Source organism: Oratosquilla oratoria, chromosome 43 (assembly GCF_046742065.1).
Source record: "Oratosquilla oratoria isolate Oo_2021 chromosome 43, ASM4674206v1, whole genome shotgun sequence".
In the NCBI taxonomy this organism is placed as follows: domain Eukaryota; kingdom Metazoa; phylum Arthropoda; class Malacostraca; order Stomatopoda; family Squillidae; genus Oratosquilla; species Oratosquilla oratoria.
The window spans coordinates 29,623,850-29,647,946 of NC_134819.1; the positions used below are offsets into that span (position 1 = coordinate 29,623,850).

Genomic DNA, 24,097 nt, shown 5'->3' on the forward strand with positions numbered 1-24,097 from the left:
TGTGGCGGTAGAGAGAGAGAGAGAGAGATATGGCGGGGCTGTTCACTGAATTAGCCCTAGAAATCAAGACTGGCCGCAAGGTGCATTACCGTCCGCAGGAATTAACACCAGTATCGTGTAACAACGAGAAAGCGGGTAAAAGCATCATAAACTTACACTGCATAGATAATATCGTTATATCTTGTAAACATGTCTTAGTAAATTTAGATATTTATTTGATATACCCTGTTATATTGTTTTTCTTCGTTCAAACTTGTTGAAATCTTAAAGAATCAAATTGTATTTAAAAGGTTTCTGAATAAGTTTATATTCAAGCAATATTCATAGACGTCATAGAGGATCAGTGTATGTATGGGTGTTTTAAAAACAACAATACTCCGAATATTTTTTAGTGAACAACATCATAACAACAAATGCAGAAACAAATAATATTGAAAACATCAGCGGCAGTACTTTTGTCCTAATATAATTTAAAATCCTGTATAAACCTTAAGGAAAAGACAAAATGTGATACTTGTCAATCCTAATTAATGGCGTGCAGATTGTCAGTTTGCCCATTAAATTTGGTGATAGTAGTCATCATGAAATGAGCATCAGTAATGCAGAGAAATGGTACAAAATTCTCAGTTAATAAATATGATAGTAGATAACTACTAGCCTATGCACTCAGTTGTCTATCAGTCGTCTTGAGACATCGTAAATATGTTGTTTCATCAGCATTAATACAAGTAAACGCTTTGGAATTTTTCACATTATCGGACCAAGTAAATTGTGCAAACTGCCTTTATCTGATGTTGATGTATAATAATTGGTTTATAGAAATGTGTAAGTCCTTGAAATACTTGCCCTGATTGAGGTAGTCGGTGAACAGTTAGTAAGACTAAGAACAACTTGAGAAAAAAAAAATTCTTACCTACTAAGTAAGAGTACAAACCTATGAAAGATGACTTTGCTGGGGATGAATTGGATATAGTGACTCGTTGCAAATTTTAGACCAGCCTAATATTGAAAGGTGAGATTTTAATTATTATTTAAGTTGTAGCAGTGTTGACAGTTTGTTGCACTGCCTGAAGTTGAACTATCCCATTAGGAAAGTTTAGATCCAATGGCATTCGTAGAGTAAAGTCAAAAGTGGTCTTGTCTGACAGTATGAATTGAATATTTCTTCTACCCCTCCTATGCTAACCACCAATCCCATAGTCAATCTAAGATAATTTAAACTTCATGAAATATTATTGATAATGAATTGCTAGAAATCTAGTTTGTGTTCAAATATATTTTGCACATTTGGTAGTATAAATTATAATAATGGGTTGTGGCTTGTGCTTTATTTTAATTTTGCTGTGTTAAGAATGGAAGCAAATTACATTGCCATACTTAAGGAGTGGTGGTCTTGCTTACCCATGAAGGGAGAGGAGACTTGCGAAGTGGCTTCTTGTAGTGTTCCCCACTTCTAAAGGCATGTCAGCCAGTATGATAAAATAAGTTCAATGTGTCTTTCATATTACATTGTATCTGCGTCTATTGTTGGGTGGTGTGACAACACTGTTTATTGATAACTGGTGGTAAAACAGGTCTAACCATAGAGACCCACTTCACATTGATGCCTGACTTTTGATTTTGGGGAAGTTAGAAGTATTACATCAGTGGTAGCACATTAAAAAGTTGAATCTGTGGAATAGCACCAAATGAAAACCTAAAAGAGTACTGGTACACAGCAGGTGCAGAGGAAATAAAGACAAAGAAATCACTTAGAGACATGGGAGTGTGGATGAGTGATGACTGTGGCTTCAAAGCACACAACCCACATCACTTGTGCTGCTCATAAAATGAGTGGATGGATCCTCTGGACCTTTAAGACCAGGTAGCCTGAGCACTTGCTACCTCTGTGGGAGACCCTGGTAGTGTCAAAGTTGGAGTATGTATGCCAGCTGTGGTTTCCACAAAAAATCAAGGAAATACACGAACCTGAACAGGTTCAGAGGGTATTCACAAAGAGATTAGTCGGGGACTCCCAGAATTACAGGGAGAGGCTGAAAATCCTCAAGTTCTATTCACTGCAGAGATGCAAATAGTGCTTTATAGTGATTTATGTCTACAAAGGCTTGGAGGGCACATCGCCAAAGTCATTACAAAAAGGAGGAGGTGGTATCAGAGGGAAACACCACTCCAGGTTTGGTGGGACCTGCAAAAGAAAGTCCATAACCAGCTGCTCCCAGTGACTGAAGAACCCAGACAGAAAGCTTCACCTGAGCTGACCCCAGACTCATCAGCTGTCTCCCAAGAGAGATAAGGGACCTAATGGGAGTCAGCACAGAAGCTTTCAAGAAAAGACTAGACAAATTCCTGGCCAACATCCCAGATAACTCTCCAATCCCACATGGCCCAACCTCACAAGGAGTGGCAATGGACTTGATCATAGACCATCACCAATATGTGAGGCTCAGGCAAAAATATGGGAGTGGTGTGTCCCCAGACAGACCATGGTGTTGACACCAGAACCTGCCTACAAGATCTAGCTTCAGGCCATAGTTTTGAAGTAGAGCATTAGAAAGGAGGGATAGGAAAAATTAAAAATGATCAGGGTGATCAATCTAATTGTAAGAGAATGTGTAACTGGTCTGTAGGGGTATCAGTAAGTCTTAAATAGTGACTGCAGAAAACATGGTTTGAAGGATGGTCATGTATGGTTTCCCATATATGTAGGAAGGGTGAGCATATTATTGTGTCAGGAGACATGCTTTATTGGTTGTTATGTTGAAATTTCCTAATGGGATGGTTGCAAGAGTTTAATAAATAAAGAGTTGGGAGGTAATTCTATTATTTTGCATCCCCTATAGTCTCCTGTTTGTGTGTTTTGCCAAATTGTGTGATATGCATTCAAATCATCTGCCAATATGTTGTTTGCTATTGAGTTTTTGCAGTTGAGGGATATATCCTTAGGTGGCTGATATGCTGGGTGGTATGACATTGAAAGATTACTGGGTATGTAGCACATCACTTGGATATCTTAAAGTAGGTACACTAATTCTTAAATGTTTTGCAAGCCAGTGCAAAAGAAGTCTTATGTCATGAGGTTGTGTGAGGAAAGAACTGTGATGTCACAAAATGCATCAGTGAAAGTGATATCAGTTCTTAGTAATTTTTTATATGGTGATTTGCATTTTTATCAGATAATATTTTCTAACTAGACATATCTGAAATTGTGTGTATGTATATATATATATATATATATATATATATATATATATATATATATATATATATATATAAATATATATATATATAATTCATGAGAAACAAAGGTTTTCTTTTGATCATTAGTCTATTGATATAGGTCTCTTGCTAGAAATTCTCAGCTCCTTAGTGAAGTAAAGGTTTTCAAAAGTATCACTGATTAAGACAGATTTGTCTAATAAATGTAATGTTCTATATATTTATAGTTAATTGATATCAGACTTACCAAGGATTTTATAGATAGGTACTTGATGTGCTGTGATTGCAGATTGGAGGGACACACAATTTATTTTTGATCCTCTAGGCTTGACCATCATCTCCAAAATCCATTAAATGGGATCTGTTAAATTGAGGGCTTGTATTGTTATCATATATGCACTTTTGCAATTCATACATATGCATGTCTTCTTGTTTTGTGGGCTGATATTTGAATAGCACATGTAGTTGTGTACTGAGTATGCAGTACTACTTTTATTTTCAGATGGCTGAAAAATGGGATGAAAACACAACAGATTCCCCAGAAGTTGTTTACGACACCTTCACTCCTACAGGAACTCCTGCAGGTCTGATGACTCCAAACAATACTAATTATGGCCCAAGTCTTGTGGATGAAGGTGGAGCTTCTACTGCACCAAATACAATGACAGACCTCATAAATGCACATATGAGTCCAGCACCTCACATGTTACAGCAACATGGCAGTGTGGAAATTGCACATCCGGTATTTATATACAACATAATTATACTTGTGTATATGTATGTGTGTGTATGTAATTACCTAATTGTATTTACTGTAGTATACAGGAAAGGAGCAACGCTCATCGGGTTCCATCTCCTATTCTCTAATTTTCTAACATACTTAGACTCAAATTCATATACGGTTCCAACTTAATCTATATCTTTGATTTCCAATTATCATATTTAGATTTGAACTTGTGTATTGCTTGAGCTTGGGCTGTCTTTCTTAATTTATTTCCATGACCTCTAAAAGCCCTCCCGTCTTTAATCAGATCTTTTCTATCAACACAAACTATCCCTATTAGTGACCTGAACACTAATGTCACCTCTTTCTCTTCAGTCTTTCAAAGTTGTTAGACCCAGTACTTTTAGTCTTTCCTCATATGGTTTATCTACCAGGCTGAGGACCACTTTGGTTGCTGCCCTTTGTATTCTCTCAATCTTGCTTACATTCTTCATTCTACTGATGCATATTCCAGTCTTGGACATTTCAGGGTTTTGATGAATGAGTTGATTTGAGTTTTCCTGATTTGCAGGTGAACATATCACAAAGGACTGAAACAGATTACCAGCAATGCTTTGTCTGCAATACTACAGTCATGGACAAGTCCTATGAAACACTCAAGACTTCAATGAATCACTCACATGCTCCTCTGATTGTCTTGCTAATGGATGTTTTAGGTTATAAGCTGGAAGATGGAAAATTACACTCTCAGGTACGTATCTGAAGGAAATAGTAGACTCAGTTTTGGTCAAGACTTCTTCCTCATTTCCTCCTTTTCTTCCTCCTTCTCCATGTCCTCCTCTTTTTCTTGCACTTTTCTCTCCTCATCTTCATCTTCCTCCTAATTATCCCTTTTCTCCCCTTCTTATTGCTCCTTTTTCTTCTTCTTTGTAGTCTGAATGTGCATTTGTTCTTGTATGGATGTATTATAAAGTATTGGAGGCAAGTTATTATTGATGTTTATGTAGAATACTACCAAAGTCTATACTTAACCAAACTCCCCCAGAAATTGACTCAACAGAGAAGGTCTTCCAAAACGAGTAGGAATTGTAGTGTCCCATCAATATTCAGGTCACCTCCACATATTAGAATGGTATGAACATAAAACTGAGTGAACACCATACTCCAATTATCCCATGCTACCCTCTTTAAATATATTTTACCACTTCCTGGAAGCTCGCTGGCTGAGCGGGTTAGGGCGTCGTTACTTGTGGCGAAGGTCGAGGTGATGGCGGTTCAAATTCTGCCACCGGCGACGTTGAACCAAGGGCATGGTTCATGAAATTCCCCACTACAAAGGCCTCTTTGAGGGGCACCGTCCTAGCCTTCCGAGAGGGGGGAGTTTGAGATGTTAAACCATATCACATCACCACTTCCACCATTGGTATGATGTTGTCCCCAAGGATGAAGTGCTGGGTCTTGCAGACAAAATATCATACTGTTCTGTACTCCCTTTCAGACAGCAACATAAATTATTTTCCCAAGTGACTTATGGTCAAAATAATTGGGCCTGACTGGTTTTCTGGGGATCTTAGGTCTCCTGCAAGAGAGAACTGGGGGTAACAAGTTGAATTATTGATTGTTCTCATGGTTTGTTTGTTTTTTGTTCAATACAAGTTTGTTCTTCTTTCAGGTTGTTTGTAAATCATGCTACCATCTGCTAGATATTATTGATGAACTTCAGCAAACCTTAACAGAATCAAAGACAGATGTTCGCACAAAATTTCTGGAAACGGTGCATAAATTAAAACTTAAATATCCCAGGACAGATAAGGTATGATGTGCTAAGCTTATGCCTACAAGTAATATTTTTATGTAACCAGATGTTAGGAGGATAATGGGAGCTATTTCAAGTTGGTAACCTAATCTAACCTAACCTAATATTTATTCCACTGTTGATATTTGGCGTATGTAACCTAACCTAATCTTTATTCCATTGTTGATATTCGGCATATGGGGTGACAGTTCTTCAAGTGGGATCTCATGGGGTGACGATTCTTCATGTGGGCATTCTGGGGTGACAATTCTTCATGTGACACGAGGGAATAACAAGATTTGGAATAGGTAGCCAGCCAAGGTGTGTAATCCTCCCTCCACCCATCCCACATCCCTCCTAAGTCAATTGTTTCCCTTGTAAACAATCTCTTAGCTCCTACTGGATGAAGGGCCATCCCTATCCCCAAATCACTGTTTGGGTCAGAAGCAATGCAGTAAGGTGCAGCAGGGTCCAACAACTGAAGCTAGTTTATCCTCACTGTTTCAATTACATGGCAACTGTCCCTCATCATCCTTGCCTAAATGAATAGATAAGATTAAAATGAAGAGAAATCCCTTCAGGCCACATGAGTTTATCATCCATTCACATCTATTCTCCACTCAACCTGTCATCTGCCCTCTACTTCCCCTACTCATCAGACTTTCTCCTTTTACCCAAGGCCCAATTCACCCCATCCATGCATCCCATTTTTGGTCTTCTCAAGTTCACTCCATCCATCTCTGCCTTCCACAGAATTTTCTTCACTCATTCTTTCCATGTACCCAAACCATCCCAATGTTCTTTGATCAACCCTGTCTGCCAACTCCCTTTCCATCCCTGCTTTCCATTTCATCCTTTCCATCCCTGCTTTCCATTTCATTTCTCACACTATCCATCCTTGTAACCCTCATATTTCTCAAACATTTCCTCTCAAACACATTTCATTTTCTCCTTTCTCCTTCCCTTATTCCAATTCTCTGCCCTATACAGTGTTGTAGGCACAGTCACCCCCATTCATACAATCTCCTCTGCCTCCACCCCTAGTAACCTATTTCACATGACACTTTTCAATTCCCCAAAACATATACTTGCTTCTTTCACTTTACAGTTTACCTTCACCCCTCACTCCTCCATTCCCTGCTATATGTGGTCCCAAATACTTAATAATATCCACTTCCTCTAGCTATTCTCTTTTATGACTTACCTCCAGTTCAGTCTACCTCACCCCATGTACATCTCATCACCTTACTTTTACCCATATTTACTCTCAATTTTCTCCTCTCACATACCCTGCCAAACTCGCAATAACTGCCTTAGATCCTCCTCTGACCCAGCCACAAATAATGTTATCAGTAAACAACAACTGGCTCATTTACCCCCACCAATCTCATTAACCCTCTCCAGTCCCCAACCCAGCATCCTCACATTTTAGCATACTGTATTTAACTGTTGATATTTACCTCTTTCACCAGCAACAAGTATAAATGTCATTATTGTTTTGTTTCAGATGCTCAAACCAAGATGTTTACGTTGTATTCAGATGACACAGTCCTCAGTAAGGAAACGAGGAAAAGGACGAGGAGTTCGGGGGAAGATAGAGGATTTCTCAAGGGGAAGGTTGAGAGGCAGAGGAAGGGGCAGAGGGAGAGGAAGAAATGGAGATGAAACTATTAGTGATGATGATTGTGAGGTAAGTTCAAGCAAGTCTCGCTTTGTGTGTATTTGTGTGCATGTGCATCATGCCCCAAATGCAGTCACTGAAGACCCCAAATACCTCGTTCTACATTGCCCCACTGTACCCTTACCCAGTACATTATCTCTTCCTGGTACATAGATAAATAGACTACCCTGCATGTTGTAAAAGATGACTGAATGGGTCTGAAACAAGGAGAGTAGGAACACCCTCTTTTCATAATTCTCTAATATGAGGAGGAGTGAAGGCAAAAGGATGCATTGACTTGGTCAACTCCATGTGTATATGCCAAGATAAGAGGGAGGGGAGGGGAGTATGATAGATGGAATGGGCGGGAGTGGTTTTTATGCCTTTGTTTTTGGCTACCTCCCTTAAGGGGGGAAAAAGCCTTTGGCATATGTATGTATGTATGTATATATATGTGTATATATATATATATATATATATATGTAGATGTGTGTCATGAAGCACAACTTTGTTTTTACCAAGATTAACCCTTTCTTTGTATTGTGTGATACTTGACCATTTATTTTGGCTGCTGCCACACCAATCAATTTCCATGACATCCCATCACTATGAATGAAAAGTATTAAAATGATCACAGTTAACACCCTTCTGCAGTGGGTAGTATTTATCTTTTTATTATGTCTGGCATGAGGTTATTTTATCCCTATGTCGCCTCTTCTGTAAAAAAGGGTTTAAATGGGGTGTTTTTTTCTGCAGAGTGTTGCAATGCTGGAGATTGAACCAGACATAAATGTAGATGAAGAAAGTCAGCAGCAGCAACAGCAGCAGCAGCAGCAGCATCAAGGCAACTTCCAGGAATCATATCCAGCACAACACATACAGTCTCAAGGACGACCAGTTGACAACACCATTCAAAAGCCACCTCAGCAGCAGCAGCAACAGCAACAGCAACAAATGTCTTCAAATTTAGTGTTTGACACAGACCCAGCTTTCTTTTCACCAGATGAGAAGTTGAAAGTTGGTGTTATAAGTGAAGAAGAAGGACCTCAAGCCTTCCTCTGTATGTACTGTAAGACAAGATGTGACTCAGCCTTGGCCCTGAAAATGCATGTGCGAGTCTTCCACATGCCAGTCCTGGTATATGACAATGGTTTAGGAACAGCAGAAACACGATATCGAATGGGAATCAAACTTCAAAATACAACACCAACAGATTTTTCCGCCACTGAGAAACCATTTGCCTGTCTTTTCTGTGAATCTTCCTACAAATTACAGAGTTCCCTCCAGTCCCATTTTCGGGAGCATCACAGCCCAAATAAGCCATTCCAGTGTCTTGAATGTAAGGAGAGTTTCCGAAGACCAATTGAGCTTTCACGTCATAGACTTTATCGGTGTTCTGTACGTAAACAAGCCATGTTCCCGTCTACAAAAAAAGAGAGATAAGGATGTATGATACAAGTTGTATGACAGATTGATAGTTTTAAACATGAAATTCCATATTAAACATCATAAAAGTAAAATTACGTCACCCTGCATGTGGGGATCTTATTAAATGGACATCAGAGAGAATTTTCTCCACTCCACCCAGTTTCAGAACCTATTAATACTCTCACCTCCACCCAGTCACATGATTGTCAGCTCTCTATATGTGGAAAGGTAGAAGAAATGCATTTGAAGTCGAGATTTTGGGCCCAATCTAGATTAAGAGTGTCAGTCCCAAAGGGTTGGTAGGTTTTGGAAATGGACAGTAGTTTCTATTGTCCATCTTGCAGGTCTACCACGAGCAGGTAGACCATACATGTATGCGCAATAGCTGTCAACAGTCCTCATATCCTCCCATAAACCCCTGTGGTAAGAAACATGAGACTTTTGTCTTTGGTTTATTAGTATGGAACTGTTTCTGTGTCACCAGTTTGTAGTAGCTGGAGTAGGGGAGCCATCACTGATTAGATTAAATCATCTTTATGTGAAAAAGTAGAGGAAATACAGTTGAAGTTGGGCTGACAGGTTTTGAAATGTCCATCTTCAGATAAAAGTGGGAATGTTGACAGGTTTTGAAGATGTGCATCTTCAAATGGAGATGAGAATATTGATGAGCTTTGAAGATGTGTGGCAGGGACATAGTTCTCTTTGATGACCAGCACATAGGACTATCACTTCCAGGTAACCATTCTTTGTCCACACTGACACTTGTATACATATACACAATACAAGGTACATACACTTAAACACACACTTACATGCATCTACTCATGTATGAGTGTGCGCACTTAAACATTAACACATACATGTGTATACACATTGACAGTTTCATACATGCACAGATCACGGCCAGGTATACTTTCATACCTGAACCTCCATTCCCATACTCACACAAATACTAATACACTCAAAAGTGAAAAATGGAAGAGTGCTTGGGGTTTGCAGTTTGCTCTTGCAGTAAGTTTGGAACCTGTAAATTATAGCATGCAGTTTTTGCATGCTTCTTATCTGGTACTGAATTGTAAACATATGTAGGGAAGTGAAATTGCAAAATGGAGTAAATGTATGTCATATTGGTTTGTGTACCATATTAAAAACTTATCTGTAGACCAGTTAAAGTTGTTGTATGGATTGAATCATAAACCATTATATATAAAGCCTGAAACATGTTTGAATACTGTATGCAAAACTAAGTTACATCCTGCATTTCTAAAGATTATGCATCTGGTGCATAACGTATGATGACTATGTATAAGACTAAAGCCTGTGTATATACTGTTTTAAGTCCCATGTAAAAATTTACTTTAAAATCTGTACATATATCTGGAATGAAATTTGTATATAAATTGAGTATAAAGTTTTAATATATACATTGGTCATCTTGCCTGTAAGTGATAATAATAATTGTTGACTTTCATTGACTGGAAATCTATAGCACAACAGCAGCTGATAACTGTGGGCCTTCCCATTATTCTTTCCAGGAAGAAACCTTGAGTCATCTGTGTAGTATTAGTGTGGGGCTGTTTCTGTGTCACCAGGTTGTCATAGTAGAAGGGGAGCAATCGCTGGTTGTCAGTTCTCCTCATGTGGAAAGGTGGAGAAAGAGCCTGAGCCCAGTATGAGGACTGAGTGTTAGCAACTTAGGGTTGTGCCTCCAGATGGAAGTGGAAGTGTTCACAGGTTCTGAAAATGGACAGCACAGAGATGATTCTCAGATGTTCATCTTGTAGGATCACCCCTTGCAAGAACCTGTCATTGCTCCACCCTTGTAAGTAAATGGGTGGAAAATGTGTTCACATTTCCTGAAGCCAATGCACTGTAAAGTATTGAAGCTGAGAGTCAAATATGAGTCAACCCAATATACATACAATGGAGCATGTATATATACTTATTATGTATATGTGTACACAATGGTATTGTGAGAAAATTGGTTCTGGTCTGCATCCATCAGAACTGAGAGAACAATACTCACAATCATGGATGTAAAGAAAAATATCAATAACTGAGAAAGAATGTGTATATATTGGTACATGCAAGTAGGACATATACAGTATAATGCAAGTCTGTCAGTGTAAACACATACATGAGCATGTGTATTCACATGAATTAAAAGCTTGAAACCTAGCTCACTTGTGTATATTGTACTATGTCCGAATATTTTGTACGTGCTGAATCTGAGGCTTGTACATATACTGAGCCAGAAGCTCCTTCCATTAAGAGGAAAAAAACCCATGCTTTTGCCATCTTAATCAATATGTGGACCCCATACTTGAGTTGCAACAAGTGATTCCATGTGCTATAAGCACTAAAAACCATGTATTCTTCCAAAGTTGCTCCTACGGTGCTGAAGCACATCCTTTTCTATGTGATTTGTAGTCCGTGTAATTTATTGGATACAAACAAGAAATAAAAGTTTTTTTGAGGAATTTACAGGTATTCATTTTGCTGGACCATCAGGAACTCTGTCATTGCTTTAGATTTTATTTTTCATGTGTGTTGTTTCCCTTTTACGGGGAGCTAAAAGGAAAAGGAAACAAATAGGAGTGGGATGGGTATAACCTTGGCTGGTTACCTCCCCTATAAGGGAGTAAAGTCTTTGGTATATAGATAGATTGTATGGGACTGTGTCCCTCAAGGATTTCCTTGAGAGAGTTCATGAAGTATGTAAATACAGTTGCCCATATTTTATGTAACCCTTTCAGGATTTGAAACCTTTAAAATCTTGATTTTTGCATACCAGGTGTTGTATTCATGTATGTGGTTGTCATTTTTACCTAGAGTTTCTCCAGAAAAGCTATGGCCAATGATGACAGTAATTTAATCCTTCCAATTGATCTTTCCCAGAAGAAATAGTGAAATGTGTGATTATGGAGTTTCTATGTCACTTGCTAATAAAAAAGGAAGGAAGCAGACATGGGTTGTCAGATTTATATATGAATAGATTGAGTTTCTGAGCCCAATCCACACATTAGGTAGTGGGTCCTCGGAGCCACACCATATGGAGGTGGGGTTGGTGTGTCTACTTGCAGCTTTGAACTCAAAAAGATACATTCTTCTTAAGGCCCTCTTTCTTTCCTCATTTGTCGAGAAGCTGCTGTCAAGCTGGACACAACATCTCAGAAAAAATAGAATGGAAGTCACCCCAGAAATCATCAGTAAGCTCACTCCTAACAACCGTGACTAAAAAAAAAAAAAAAACTGAACAATGAGATTAAACTGCTAAACTCCTGCATGGAAAAGAACTATAAAACTCTAGGCCTCTCTTTTAATATTCATATGGTATTCAGTGTAATGATTGGAAGAATTCTAAGTGTTCATGTTTTCAGGGGAATGTCCAATAACTTTTTGGTAGAAGGGATATTGAGCATGGAGGAAAAGGGTGGGAAGTAGAGGTGCTGAAAGTAAACAAACTAAATGAGAGAATACCAGAGGAAGCTGGCTCCGGTGCTTGGCCTTCGAGCCAAAAAAATTCATAAACCAGAGGAAGCTGAGAGAAATATAGGAGGTGATGAGGGATAAAGGGAAGTGGGTGTAGATGAATGGATATTAGGAGTCCAGTGTCTGTCTTGCTTTGGGATCTTGTGATCCTTTTCTTAATTGAGAGAGGAGGTGAAGAGAAGTAGGACCACAAAATCATATTGTTGACAGGTCCTGGATACCTCCTCTATGTACAGTGTGTATGTATGAATAAAGATATAAACATAGACCTAAATACATATAAATATACATACATATACCAAGGGCTTTTTCCCCCTTACAAGGGAGGTACCCAAAGTCAAAAGGCTTAAATCCACTCCCACCCATTTCATCCCCACATACTTCACTCCCATTCACCACCCCTCCCTCCCTCTTCTTGGCTCCTCCTGGATGATGGGTCATCCCTGCATCTCACCCACTACCCTGGGTCAGAAGCAACATAGCACATCCACATCAAAGCTGTTTCAGTTAATTGGTGACCCCCGCCCACCTCTTCGTCCCCTCATGCAGAAAAAGAGATGGAGAGAAATCCCTTTGGGCTGCATCAAAATGTCATTAACACATACTCCCTCATCCCCCACCCACTCCCATGCATCACAGTATCATCCATACACAACCATTCTCCATTAACCCCTATCTTCTACTTCCTTCCTCAATAGATATCTTCCTCTTTCCCAATGCCCCTTTTACCTCATCCATCCAACTTATCCTTGGTCACCCCCTCATGTTCACTCCTTCCACCTCTGCCTTCTACACTTCTTTTACTACTAATCTTTCTTCACTCATTCTTCCCATGTGTCCAAACCATCAAAATACTCTTTCATCAACCCTATCTCCCAACTCCCTTTCCACCCCCACTCTCCTCCTCACCTCATTTCTCACTCTATCCAGCATAGTAACCCCTACCATACTTCCCAGGCATTTCAAACAGATTTAAACTCTTTCTCTCTTATGTTCCATATTTTTGCCCCATGCAGTCCTGTCAACACAACACAATCTCCTCTGTCCATTCCCAAATATCTGTTTCTCATTACACTTAATCCCCCAAGGCATTTACTTGCTTCTCTCAATCTACATTCTACCTCCACCTCCACTCCTCCCTTTCCAGCCTTATTTGCACACAAGAATCTAAAGCTATCCACTTCCTCCAGTCTCTTTTAATACTTGCTTCCAATTTGCTGCCATTCTCTCCCCTTGTACATCTCATCACCTTACTTTTACCCACATTTTTCTTCAACTTCCTTCTTTTGCACACCTTCCCAAACTCCATCACTAACTTCCTTAATCGCTCCTCTGATCAAATTAGAAGTGCAGTGTCACCGGCAAACAACAACTGGCTTATCTCCCACTTTATCCATTTTCTTTGACCATCTCCAATCCTTGGCCCATTACTCTTGCTTTTACCTCTTGCACCCCATCCATATATAAATTAAACAGCCAAGGCGACATAACACACCCCTGGTGAAGTTTCAGCTTTACATCAAACCACTCACTCTCTCCACTTCTAATTCTAACACAAGCTGTAATGCTCTCATAAAAAGTCTTGACTGCTCTTAACAGCTAGTCTTCCTATCCCATATATTTGCAATATTTCCCACAGTGCCTCCCTGTCTACTCTATTATAAACCTTTTCCAAATCCATAAAGGCCAAAAAACACCCTTACCTTTTCCTAAACCTTTCTCACATATCTGCCTTACCACAAAAAAATTATCCACGCGACACCTACCTGTCCTAAACCCACTCTGTTCCTCACCAATTACTACCTCTGTTCCTCTCCTAATCTTCTCAATCAAAACCTTCCCATAAGCCTTCCCAACTACACTCAACAAACTGACCTCTCTGAAACTACTACACTCACACTTGTCCCCTTTTCCCTTGTAAAGTGGAACTATACAGGCACTTCTCCAGTCCTCTGGTACTCCCCTATTTTAGACAAACATCAACCTCACTGAACCTCCCTTTTTTAAATACTCCGCATGGCACCCATCCAACCCAGATCCCTTATCTGCTCTCATAATTTTCATAACTGCTTTCACCTCATCTTTTCTAATTTCTATTCCATTTTGCTCACTCATCAGTCATTTTCTTAGCATTTCCTACTGCAACTACCTTTCCCTCCCTATGATAACAATAATAATAATGATGATAATAGTAATGATAATTATAACTAATAATAACTGATGGTAATTATAACAATAATAATGCTAATAATAATAATAATTATAATAATACATACATACACACATGCATATGCTTAGGGCTGAATCGTGTTCCGCTTTTCCCCCCTTATAAGGAATGTAGCCAAAGTCAGGCATAAATCGATTCCCACCTATTTCATCCTCACATTCTCTACTCCCATTCACCACCCCTCGCTCCCTCTTTTTCTTGGCTCCTGGAGATCCTGGAGCATCTCGCCCACTGCTCTGGGTCAGAACCAATGCACTACTACTACTACTACTACTACTACTAATACTAATAATAATAATAATGATAATAATAATAATGATAATAATAACAATAATGATAATCATCATCATCATCATAAAACCAATAACAATAATTACAATAAATCGTGAAAATAATAAAAACAGGACTCATAACCAAGCTATAAATACTACACAATATAAATCATGATCCCCATTTCCAAAGAAAAATAATCTCCTTAATTAAGGATACAAGCGCCGGTGGATCATTGGTCATAAAAACTATAAGGTGATATTAGGCCAACTTTGATTAACTCCGTCCATATTAGGTGGGACTTGCTGCTATCCTGACAAGTGAAAAGTGTATCACTCAAATGAAATTCAAAATTTAGTTTTGTTTATTTCTTTTAGCACCATTTTATCTAAGATTAGGTTATGAACAATAGTAGACTTTGTCGTTGACAGAGTATAAGAAGTAATTCTACCATAGACGTGATGGACAATTTAGAGGCGATGAAATAGGAATACACCAACAAGACAACTGGAGTCTCAGAAGGAAAAGGGACAACAGATAAGTGACCAGCACGATAAGACAACGCAGTTGTTATGACGCAGCAGGAGCGTGATGGGATAATGATTGTGAGGAAGGCGTTGGGATGAACAATGGGATTATGTGCAAGTGTAAGTTCCCAAGATTAAGAACATAAGAACGGAGGGGAATGCAAGAGACCATAAGGCCAACACTAGGCAATTCCATGTCCCTTGGCATTTTTCATCCCTATACATAAATTTATCTGGCCTTCTTTTAAAACAACCGTGTCCCCCCTCACTTCAGTGTTGCTAAATCTATTCCATTCGTTAACCATTCTATTGGTAGACCAGTTCCTTCTTAAATTTAAATTTATTCAGTTGAAATCCATTACTACGAGTCCTGCCCTGTTGTCTTAATATAATGACCTTGCCTACATTACCCCTGTTAGAGCCCTTCATCCGTTTGAATATCTATTAGATCACCACAAACGCTTCGTCTTCCCAGAGTGTGAGTTAAGGTGCTTAAGTCTGTCTTCGCAGGGTAAATATCTAAGCCTGGTTCTTAACCTCTGGGTCGCGACCCAAATTTGGGTCGCCAAGCCATTTTATTGGGTCGCTAAGGGTTTGCAGAAAATAATCATTTTCCCACTACAAATACATTATAATTATATACTGTAATAATTAAAATACATGATGCCTAGTTTTAGGATTCTAAGCAGACCATGATTAAATAAAAACTCCAAAGCAGAAAATTTATTTGAAGTGTTTTTAAATTTCAATGTAAAACCGACAATATCTATGTAGGCTTGGGTCGCGATGCTTGATTTGTGCAAAATTTTGGGTCGCTGCCAAAAAAGGTTAAGAACCACTGATCTAAGCCCTTGTATCATTCTGGTCATTCTCTTCTGTACTGAAGGGGAAAATGAGTGCTACTTTGGCTTGTTATCTACACGGAAAGAATATCTACATCATACAAATTCCATTTTATATTAATTCATATTTCATTTTAGAATGATATCACGACCTGGGTCGTGAATTGACCTCATCGTGTGAGAAGTGGCCTGGGTTCATCGTTCCCTAAAATGCTTGTAAATCTCAAACAATTAAAAGTAACACCAGAAAATTAACCCCCCCACACACACACTTCCTCAACTACCTGAAGGGCACCACGTGCTCGTGTGCCTTTCACGTGACCTGACCTCGCCGGTCAGCTTGTCCATTATTTCGTCCCCCTTGTGCCCAACTGATTGATGAACTTACAAAAGATTACAAAAGTGGAGCATGCCGACAGGAGACCTTTTGGTCCATATCTAGGTCGGATGCGAAAAAAATCATAATAATAACAAAATAATAAATAAAAACTATAATAATGTAAATAACAAATAAAATACATAAATAAATGCATAGGTATAGTTAAATAATAAACAGGTAAATAGTAAATAATAATAAATGAACATATAACTAATAATAAATGAAAATCAGAGACAAATGATAACAAAACAAAAACAAAAACAAATAAATACAAAACAAAAACAAATAAATACAAACAAATACAAATACAAACTTTGAAGCTGTTTTAACGGAAGAAACCATCGCAAACTTTTATACGTGAGAAGGATCTTGTGATAATGCGTGATGCTTCCCAGAAGTGTGATGGACCGTTTGTTCTACTGAAGACGACTGCAGTTAGCAATCGAAATATTTAGTTTCGCTTACTCAATTCTTTCTTTCGTCTGACTGTGGTGTTAGTTGTGTTTACAAAGTGTTACTACATTTCTCACTAGTGATTCCTGTGTTATATATATTGCATTTGGGACTAGTGTATTTCTATAAGGGTCTTAGTAGGAATCGTGCACCAATATAAACATGTTGGAAAGAATCATACGCTAACATAGGTTTACTGGAAAGAGTAATTGCAATCGAAGATGCATCCAAACCTAACCCATTGCAACCCAACTTTACTCATCAATTTATCCGTCGTAATCAACCTAAGACAATTCAAACCTAACCAACCTTTCACCTGACTAGATAGACTGACCACCATACTCCTGCCCCCAATTAGAATAATTGCTACTCCAGGATATTCCTGCTTGTCACCCTCCCAAACTTTGAAGGTAGAGTTTCTTGAAAGTGATCCGACCGTGGGCAGCGACGATTCTTCTATATTTTCCTGGTCATTTCCAGGCGATTTTATTCGCCTGAAAGAAGCCCCTCTGATTAAAGGATAATCATGTCAAAATTAATCTAAATATGGTAACCATGCCCAGGCCCGACGCACACCCTTGTGATGTCAGGTTAGGCGAAAACGTCATCTAAAGCAAGCTCTGCAGCATCCAAATAACTGACACATTTCACATCCAATTCCTTTGCGCACGCACCATGAGACGCTCTTCTAAGTAACGACAGGCGATGTCGCCACCCAGACCAACATCTACGGCATGCAGTAATTGACACGTTTTGCATTCACTTCCTTTGCGCACGGCACAACCCACTCTTTCGGTAATCGATTCTGCGTCTCGCTCGCTCCAACTCCCAATAACCAAAACAGGGCGGTCATGAGCAGCACGACCTTTAGCTGTTTCTTTATCACGATATCATGTGAGCACGTAAAAATCTTTGGCAGGATTTAAACGTTCACTTAAATATAACTTTCTAAATGAATATACTATTAGAAAAGTATATGGAGTCCAACCCCAATCTAACATATTTCACTGTATCGTGAGCTCAATGGTTCTTAAATGTTTTCACTGTTTACACCCCCGTTCAAATCGCAAGCAGCCCAGTCAAGACTAATGGATCTGTTGCTGTTAGCATCTACTTTGTATTCCTTTGAATTGATTAATGATATGGTATATGGTCTATGGACTACCTCCGACAGACCGATTACACAGGATCGTTTTTTGTGGGAAAATAAAATAATAGTCATGCATAAATTACTGAGTCAAATGCCTTTTAGTAATCTACAAAAGCTAAACACAAAGTCTTATTGTATCCAGTCACTTTTTCGAATTGCTGATTCTTCTGTCTGCTTTCTTGGCTGAATTTCATTTATTTTTTTATTTGGTCTATTTGTAGAAATCTTGGAAAACATTGTATACATTTGTAAACAAGCTATTTGGCAATTGCTAAGACCTTTCTGATACAAATGACCCTCCTTTTCTCAAATTGAATTACAATAGTTATATTCCAAGAGCCCCATCGCCTGTAGATACTTTTAACATTTGTTTTTCAGTCCTCTCACATATCACGCGGATAGGGGACACTGACCTAAACCTTAGAGCTTCATTATATTTTTGGAAATATAGCATCACATTTGCCTTTATCTAAACCTGGGGACGACCTCTTATATTATTTATATTTTATTTTTTATTTATTTATTTTCTTATAGAAAACACACGTTTTATGTATATTTGCCACTAACTGTCCACAGTTTTTTAATGAAATTTTAATTTAACTCCAGGGGCTTTCTCACATCTGTCTTAGTAATTTGTGTCCTCGTACTTCCACTTCTATATAATTTAAACGACTTCTCCAGTTTCCCTTTCTTCTCCTCGAAGTCATATTTCTTGTAAAATGTGTTCCTAACACCTTCCTACTACTTTGCCAGCTCTTCGATTGCCATGTAATTCACGTTCTTAGCTAATGGATTAATCTAGCTAATGACATGGACCCGTAGGCAGTAGCAATCGTTCTTGTAGTTTTCTACTTTGTTCATGGTCTACACTCAGCCCTGGCAGGGTTGGCACAGGATAGGAGACAGTGGAAACTTCTGGTGGCAGCAGCAAAAAGACCAAATTGGTCTACAACTGAGGCTCTCAACCCTTTTTCCTTTACGTACCCTCGGGAGTCCTCAGACCATCGACCCGTACCCCCCATTAACCTGACACAAAATATAGTGGTAATATATTAAGACTAATCAAATATACAATGGATACCAAATGGCTCAGATTATAATGACTTTATTTATCAGTTAAGCATTAACATAAAAAAAAAACAATGTACGGTGTTCTCTCTCTGCAGATTTAAATGGCTAAGTAATCTTTCGCTAGTCATCAAAGGTTGGAAGTGTTAGTCTACAGCTACAGGGGTGAACCGTGATTAACATGGACCCAGTGTACTCCTGCATATCTTTCATAGTTTTTCTCATTTGTATATTTACGTCGTTCTTTAATGTGTGTCAGCGTTACCTAACCCTACTGCATAGCCACAACAATGAGACTGAAGCTTAAGCTTAGGTTGTTTCCATCCGTCACACTGTATAAATATGATGAGATTACGAACATTCTGGACCTCAAGCATAACCCAGGCGTTACTTGAATGTACATACATACATATACCAAGGCTTTTTCCCCCTTCCAAGGGAGGTAGCCAAAAAGGGAAAGGCATAAAAACACTCCCACCCATTTCATCCCTAAATACACTCCACACCCCTCCTCTCATCTGAGCACCTCCTGGATGACGGGTCATCCCTGCACCCTGCCCACCGCCCTGGGTCAGAAGCAGTGCCGCAAGACACAGTACATCCACAGCGAGGCCGCTTCATTTAATCGGCGACCCCCCCTCTCCGTCCCCCTTTGCATATAAGGCGAGGACGGGGAGAAATCCCTTCGGGCTGCGTCAAAATTTACTCACACATACTACCCCACCCCCCACTTCCCCGCCCATTCCTCCTCATGCAGTCACAACATCATCCATATACAACCATTCTCCACTCACCTCTGTCTTCCGTCCTCTCCCTTCCTTCCTCAACAGACATTCCCCTCTTCCCCAAAGCCCCCTTCACCCCATCCATCCACCTCATCCTAGGACGTCCCCTCATGTTCACTCCCTCCACATCTGCCTTCCATACCTCTTTTACTAGTCTTTCTTCACTCATTATTTCCATGTGTCCAAACCATCCTAATATTCTTTCATCAACCCTATCTCCCAAATCCTTTTTCACCCCTGTTCTCCTCCTCACCTCCTCATTTCTCACTCTATCTAGCCTAGTAACCCCCACCATACTTCTCAGACACCTCATCTCAAACACATTCAAACTCCTTCTCTCTTCTTCTCTTATGTTCCACGTTTCTGCCCCATACAGTGCTGTTGGCACAATCACTCCTTCATACAGTCTCCTCCTAGCATCCATTCCCAAATGTCTATTCCTCATTACACTCTTTAAACCACCAAGGCATTTACTCGCTTCTCTCAATCTACATTCTACCTCCACCTTCACTCCACCTTTTCCTGCTACACTTGCACCCAAGTATCTAAAACTATCCACTTCCTCCAGTCGCTCTCCCTTAATGTTCACTTCCAGTCTACTGCCACTTTCACCCCTTGTACATCTCATCACCTTACATTTACCCACATTTATCTTTAGCTTTCTTCTATCACATACTCTCCCAAACTCTGCCACCAGTGCATAGAGGGTTTAGGAAGAAATGTCATTGTAATAGTACTGGGAGACCTTAATGCTAGGGTGGGAAATGGTCCAATCGATGGAGTGGTTGGGAAGTGTGGAGTTCCAGGAAATAATCGTAGTGGAGAGTTGATGGTGGAAATGTGTCTAGAAAGAGAGTTGATGATAGCAAATACAGTGTTTCGGAAAAAAGTCAAGCATAAGTACACATGGGAGAGGGTGGTGGAGGGAAGGGTGGTAGACAGAGCGCTAATGGATTATGTAGTGGTAAATAGGATTATGATAGGAAGAGTTAAGGATGTACATGTGCTAAGGGGAGAGGGCGGGGGAATATCAGATCATTTTTTGGTGGAAGGTAAGCTGAGAGTGGAGGATAGATGGAGAAGGAGGAAAGGGACAAAAGGTAGGGAGGTTCTTAGAGTGAACTCCTTGAATGAAAAGGAAAAGGTGAAGGAGTACGAAAAGAAGCTGAAGGAGGAGTGGGAGGGAGTAAAGGATAGAGCAGAGATGGGTGTGGAGGAGGAATGGGGATGGTTCAAGGAGGGAGTCTTAAAGTGTGCAAGGATGGTGTGTGGAACAAGAAGGACAGGGGGAAATAGAAGAAAGGGTAGTGAATGGTGGGATGAGGAAACAAAGAAGGCTGTAGAAGAGAAGAAGCGAGCATTCACAGATTGGTTACAAAAGAGGACAGGGGAGTCATATGAGACTTGAATGTAATTGATATAATTATTCGATTTCTTTCATATATTCCTCATGAGTAATTTAATAAAGGCATCTTGGATAATCTCCATTACTCCAATCAAACTGAAGCTAGGATATTTGGGCCACGAAACTGCAACCTAGGACATTTGGGCCACGAGGGCCACCTGGGGTGGATTTTTGGACCACAAACTATTTTTTTTCTCTTTGTTCCCGTTCAATATATTACTAGATATTTTATATATATTTTTATTTTTGTTTTATTACTGTTTTTGGGGTATTTTATGCCTTTTTGCAGGTACTCTGTCATAATTGTGCTGTCTTGTGCTTATACTTTGTACATTTCACTGTGATTTTTTCCACTTGATTTCTGTAAATACATGTCCAATTTATGCTGTGATACTGAATAAAACAGTTGTATTATTAATCTTTTTTGTAATTACTTTTTATCCCATGTCCCAAATATCCTAGTCACCGTGGCCCAAATGTCCTAGGTTGCAGTTTCGTGGCCCAAATGTCCTAGGTTGCAGTTTCGTGGCCCAAATATCCGTTCAGCAATCAAACTACCCTTCAAATGAATCAAATGTCTTATTAAAGTCAGCTTTTTTTAATCAATCGAAAGCCACGGTAAGTCAAAAGCTACAATTATTATTTCCTTCATTCTTCATGTGTGTTTGTTCCATGCAACAATGTAATATAAATAAAAAAGTACACAACCTTACAGGTATGTAAGTCGGTTGCGCAGTTGGTAGAATACCAGACTTCCATTACGATATCGCCAATGGTATCTGGTTCGAATCCTGCCCCGGGCTGAAATTATTTCAGTATCACTACGCTTCGAGTCGTTACTCCTTTCTCGTGGGCGGCGGGGAGTTGGGTGTGTGTGTGTGCGTATAAGGTCATAGCATCACCCATAGATCGGTCATACGAGCACTGAGCTCTCTTACGACAGGGAAATAGCTGTCGATCACGAGCCCAAGGTGAATCACACACACACAGAGTTTAATTGTTGTAATTCTTTCGTACAACAGAATAAAATCCCCTGGTGACAAATGGAATAAGCAGGCAAATTTGTAGATTACAGCGAAAATGTTAATGTGATTGAGGACTATAAAGGAAGCGGCATTCTCCAAATAGGGACGGACTAACGACCTTTGTAACCTATTGTCCAAACTCCAAATATATTTGTTTATTCTACGCTCTCCCAACATCCTTGTCCCTTCATTCCAGGATTAGATAATTACATTGTCACGTGCTCCGTCTAGGCCTAATTGGATATCGCAACGGTCATATGACATTAAGTCATGATGATATCTCAACTGCTTCCAGACGCAAGTAAACTGTTCGACTTTATTTTTCTCTAAATGTTATCGTTATCCTATTTCACTACGGTGCAAAGGGAATACTTATTTCAAGTGTATAATTGATATCATATATATTTTCTCCGACTTTCGTAATTACAAGATTTTTCTTGAAGAGTACGATAGTTTGAGATGAGGTCATAATTATCTATTGACCTCACCTTCCTTCAGCCCACGGGGTATATAAGTCGTTATCTCAAGCCGCTATATCGTAGTTCAATTGTTGTGCCGGAGCAGCTTAAAGTGAGTAAACATGAACAGTTTTTGTGCACATCCCTTAGGGAATTTGTGGAGTTACATATAACCTAACCTAACCAGTTGATGTACGAGCGGGTGAGACGAAAATTCACATATTCCCTTTTATTCGTAGAAGCCGCGTGAGGCGTGTAGGTTGGAAGTTCAAATACCATTTTACTAGCTATTATAGAGTTAATATGCCCGCTATCTTTACTCCTTGCATTCCTCTTTTTTCGTTTAGTGTAATTAAGGTTATTGTTACCTACTTGGCAAGGTTACGGCTTTCCGAAGCTACGTTACTGTTGTGTTCCTCGCCTTTACTTTCTTCCATGAGAGATGCATTACATTTAGCTACTGCGAGATAAAGTGTGTTTGTGTGGCGATTGTTTTCGAAACATCTGGTGTCTGGTAATGCTGGAAGATGTCCTGGTCGTGGGCATCTAGTGTCCCTCTTTTGTATGTTTGGGGTGTTAAGTGATTTTTTTTTTCAGAAGTATTTTTGGTAGATGTGAATGTATTTAGGGGCGAGTGTTTCGTGGGGATTGGTTTCTTGTTGGATTTTGTGGGCTGTGTTTGTTATGCTGTGGGTAAATGGGTCCCGGAGCGCTAGCATGTAATTGCATGCTATTCATTAGCCATAGGAAAAGTTTTGGCTTCAGTGTAGATGTGATATTGGAGTTTGGTGCAGCATTCTCTATGCGTTTTTTGAGGGTTACCAAGCTTTAGAAGAAGAATTATTAGTCGATCTTGTAAGTTGTTCTTTATTCACCACTTTGGTGTAAATTTGTTTCTGTGAGCCAAATCCAGTGTTCGGCTTATTAAGTATCTTGTGTGGAAGGCAAAGGTGCGCGCGTGTGCTGAATGGTGCCCGGACAAAAGGTCCCCGGACAAAATGTCCTGAAATCTGCACCCATGGGACAAAATGTCCCCAACTGCCTATTTGGGTGGTCAAAATGTCTTCAATTTTTTTTTTCTAAAAATTTGTCAGATGTGTTTTACTTTATTCCTTTATATGTTTTTTGGTGATTTTTTTGTTTTTAACTTGATTTCATATTTTTTTTTATAGGCATACAATATAAGTTCAATA

At 39.3% G+C, this 24,097-nt stretch overlaps 1 protein-coding gene across 2 annotated transcripts; it reads left to right on the forward strand.

The window, feature by feature from the left end:
- LOC143021887 (uncharacterized) lies at positions 1-12,508 on the forward strand. 2 transcript variants are annotated; one of them, XM_076179689.1, is made up of 6 exons: positions 1-135; positions 3,719-3,958; positions 4,512-4,691; positions 5,613-5,753; positions 7,243-7,425; positions 8,152-12,508. In XM_076179689.1, exons 2-6 carry the CDS (start codon positions 3,719-3,721, stop codon positions 8,836-8,838), a joined length of 1,431 nt encoding a protein of 476 aa, XP_076035804.1. In that variant the 5' UTR covers positions 1-135; the 3' UTR covers positions 8,839-12,508. The 2 variants fall into 2 exon arrangements, with proteins under 2 accessions (XP_076035804.1, XP_076035803.1); XM_076179688.1 differs by lacking the exon at positions 1-135 and adding an exon at positions 324-1,012 and having other exon boundaries at positions 8,152-12,505.
- Positions 12,509-24,097: the final 11,589 nt, after the last annotated feature.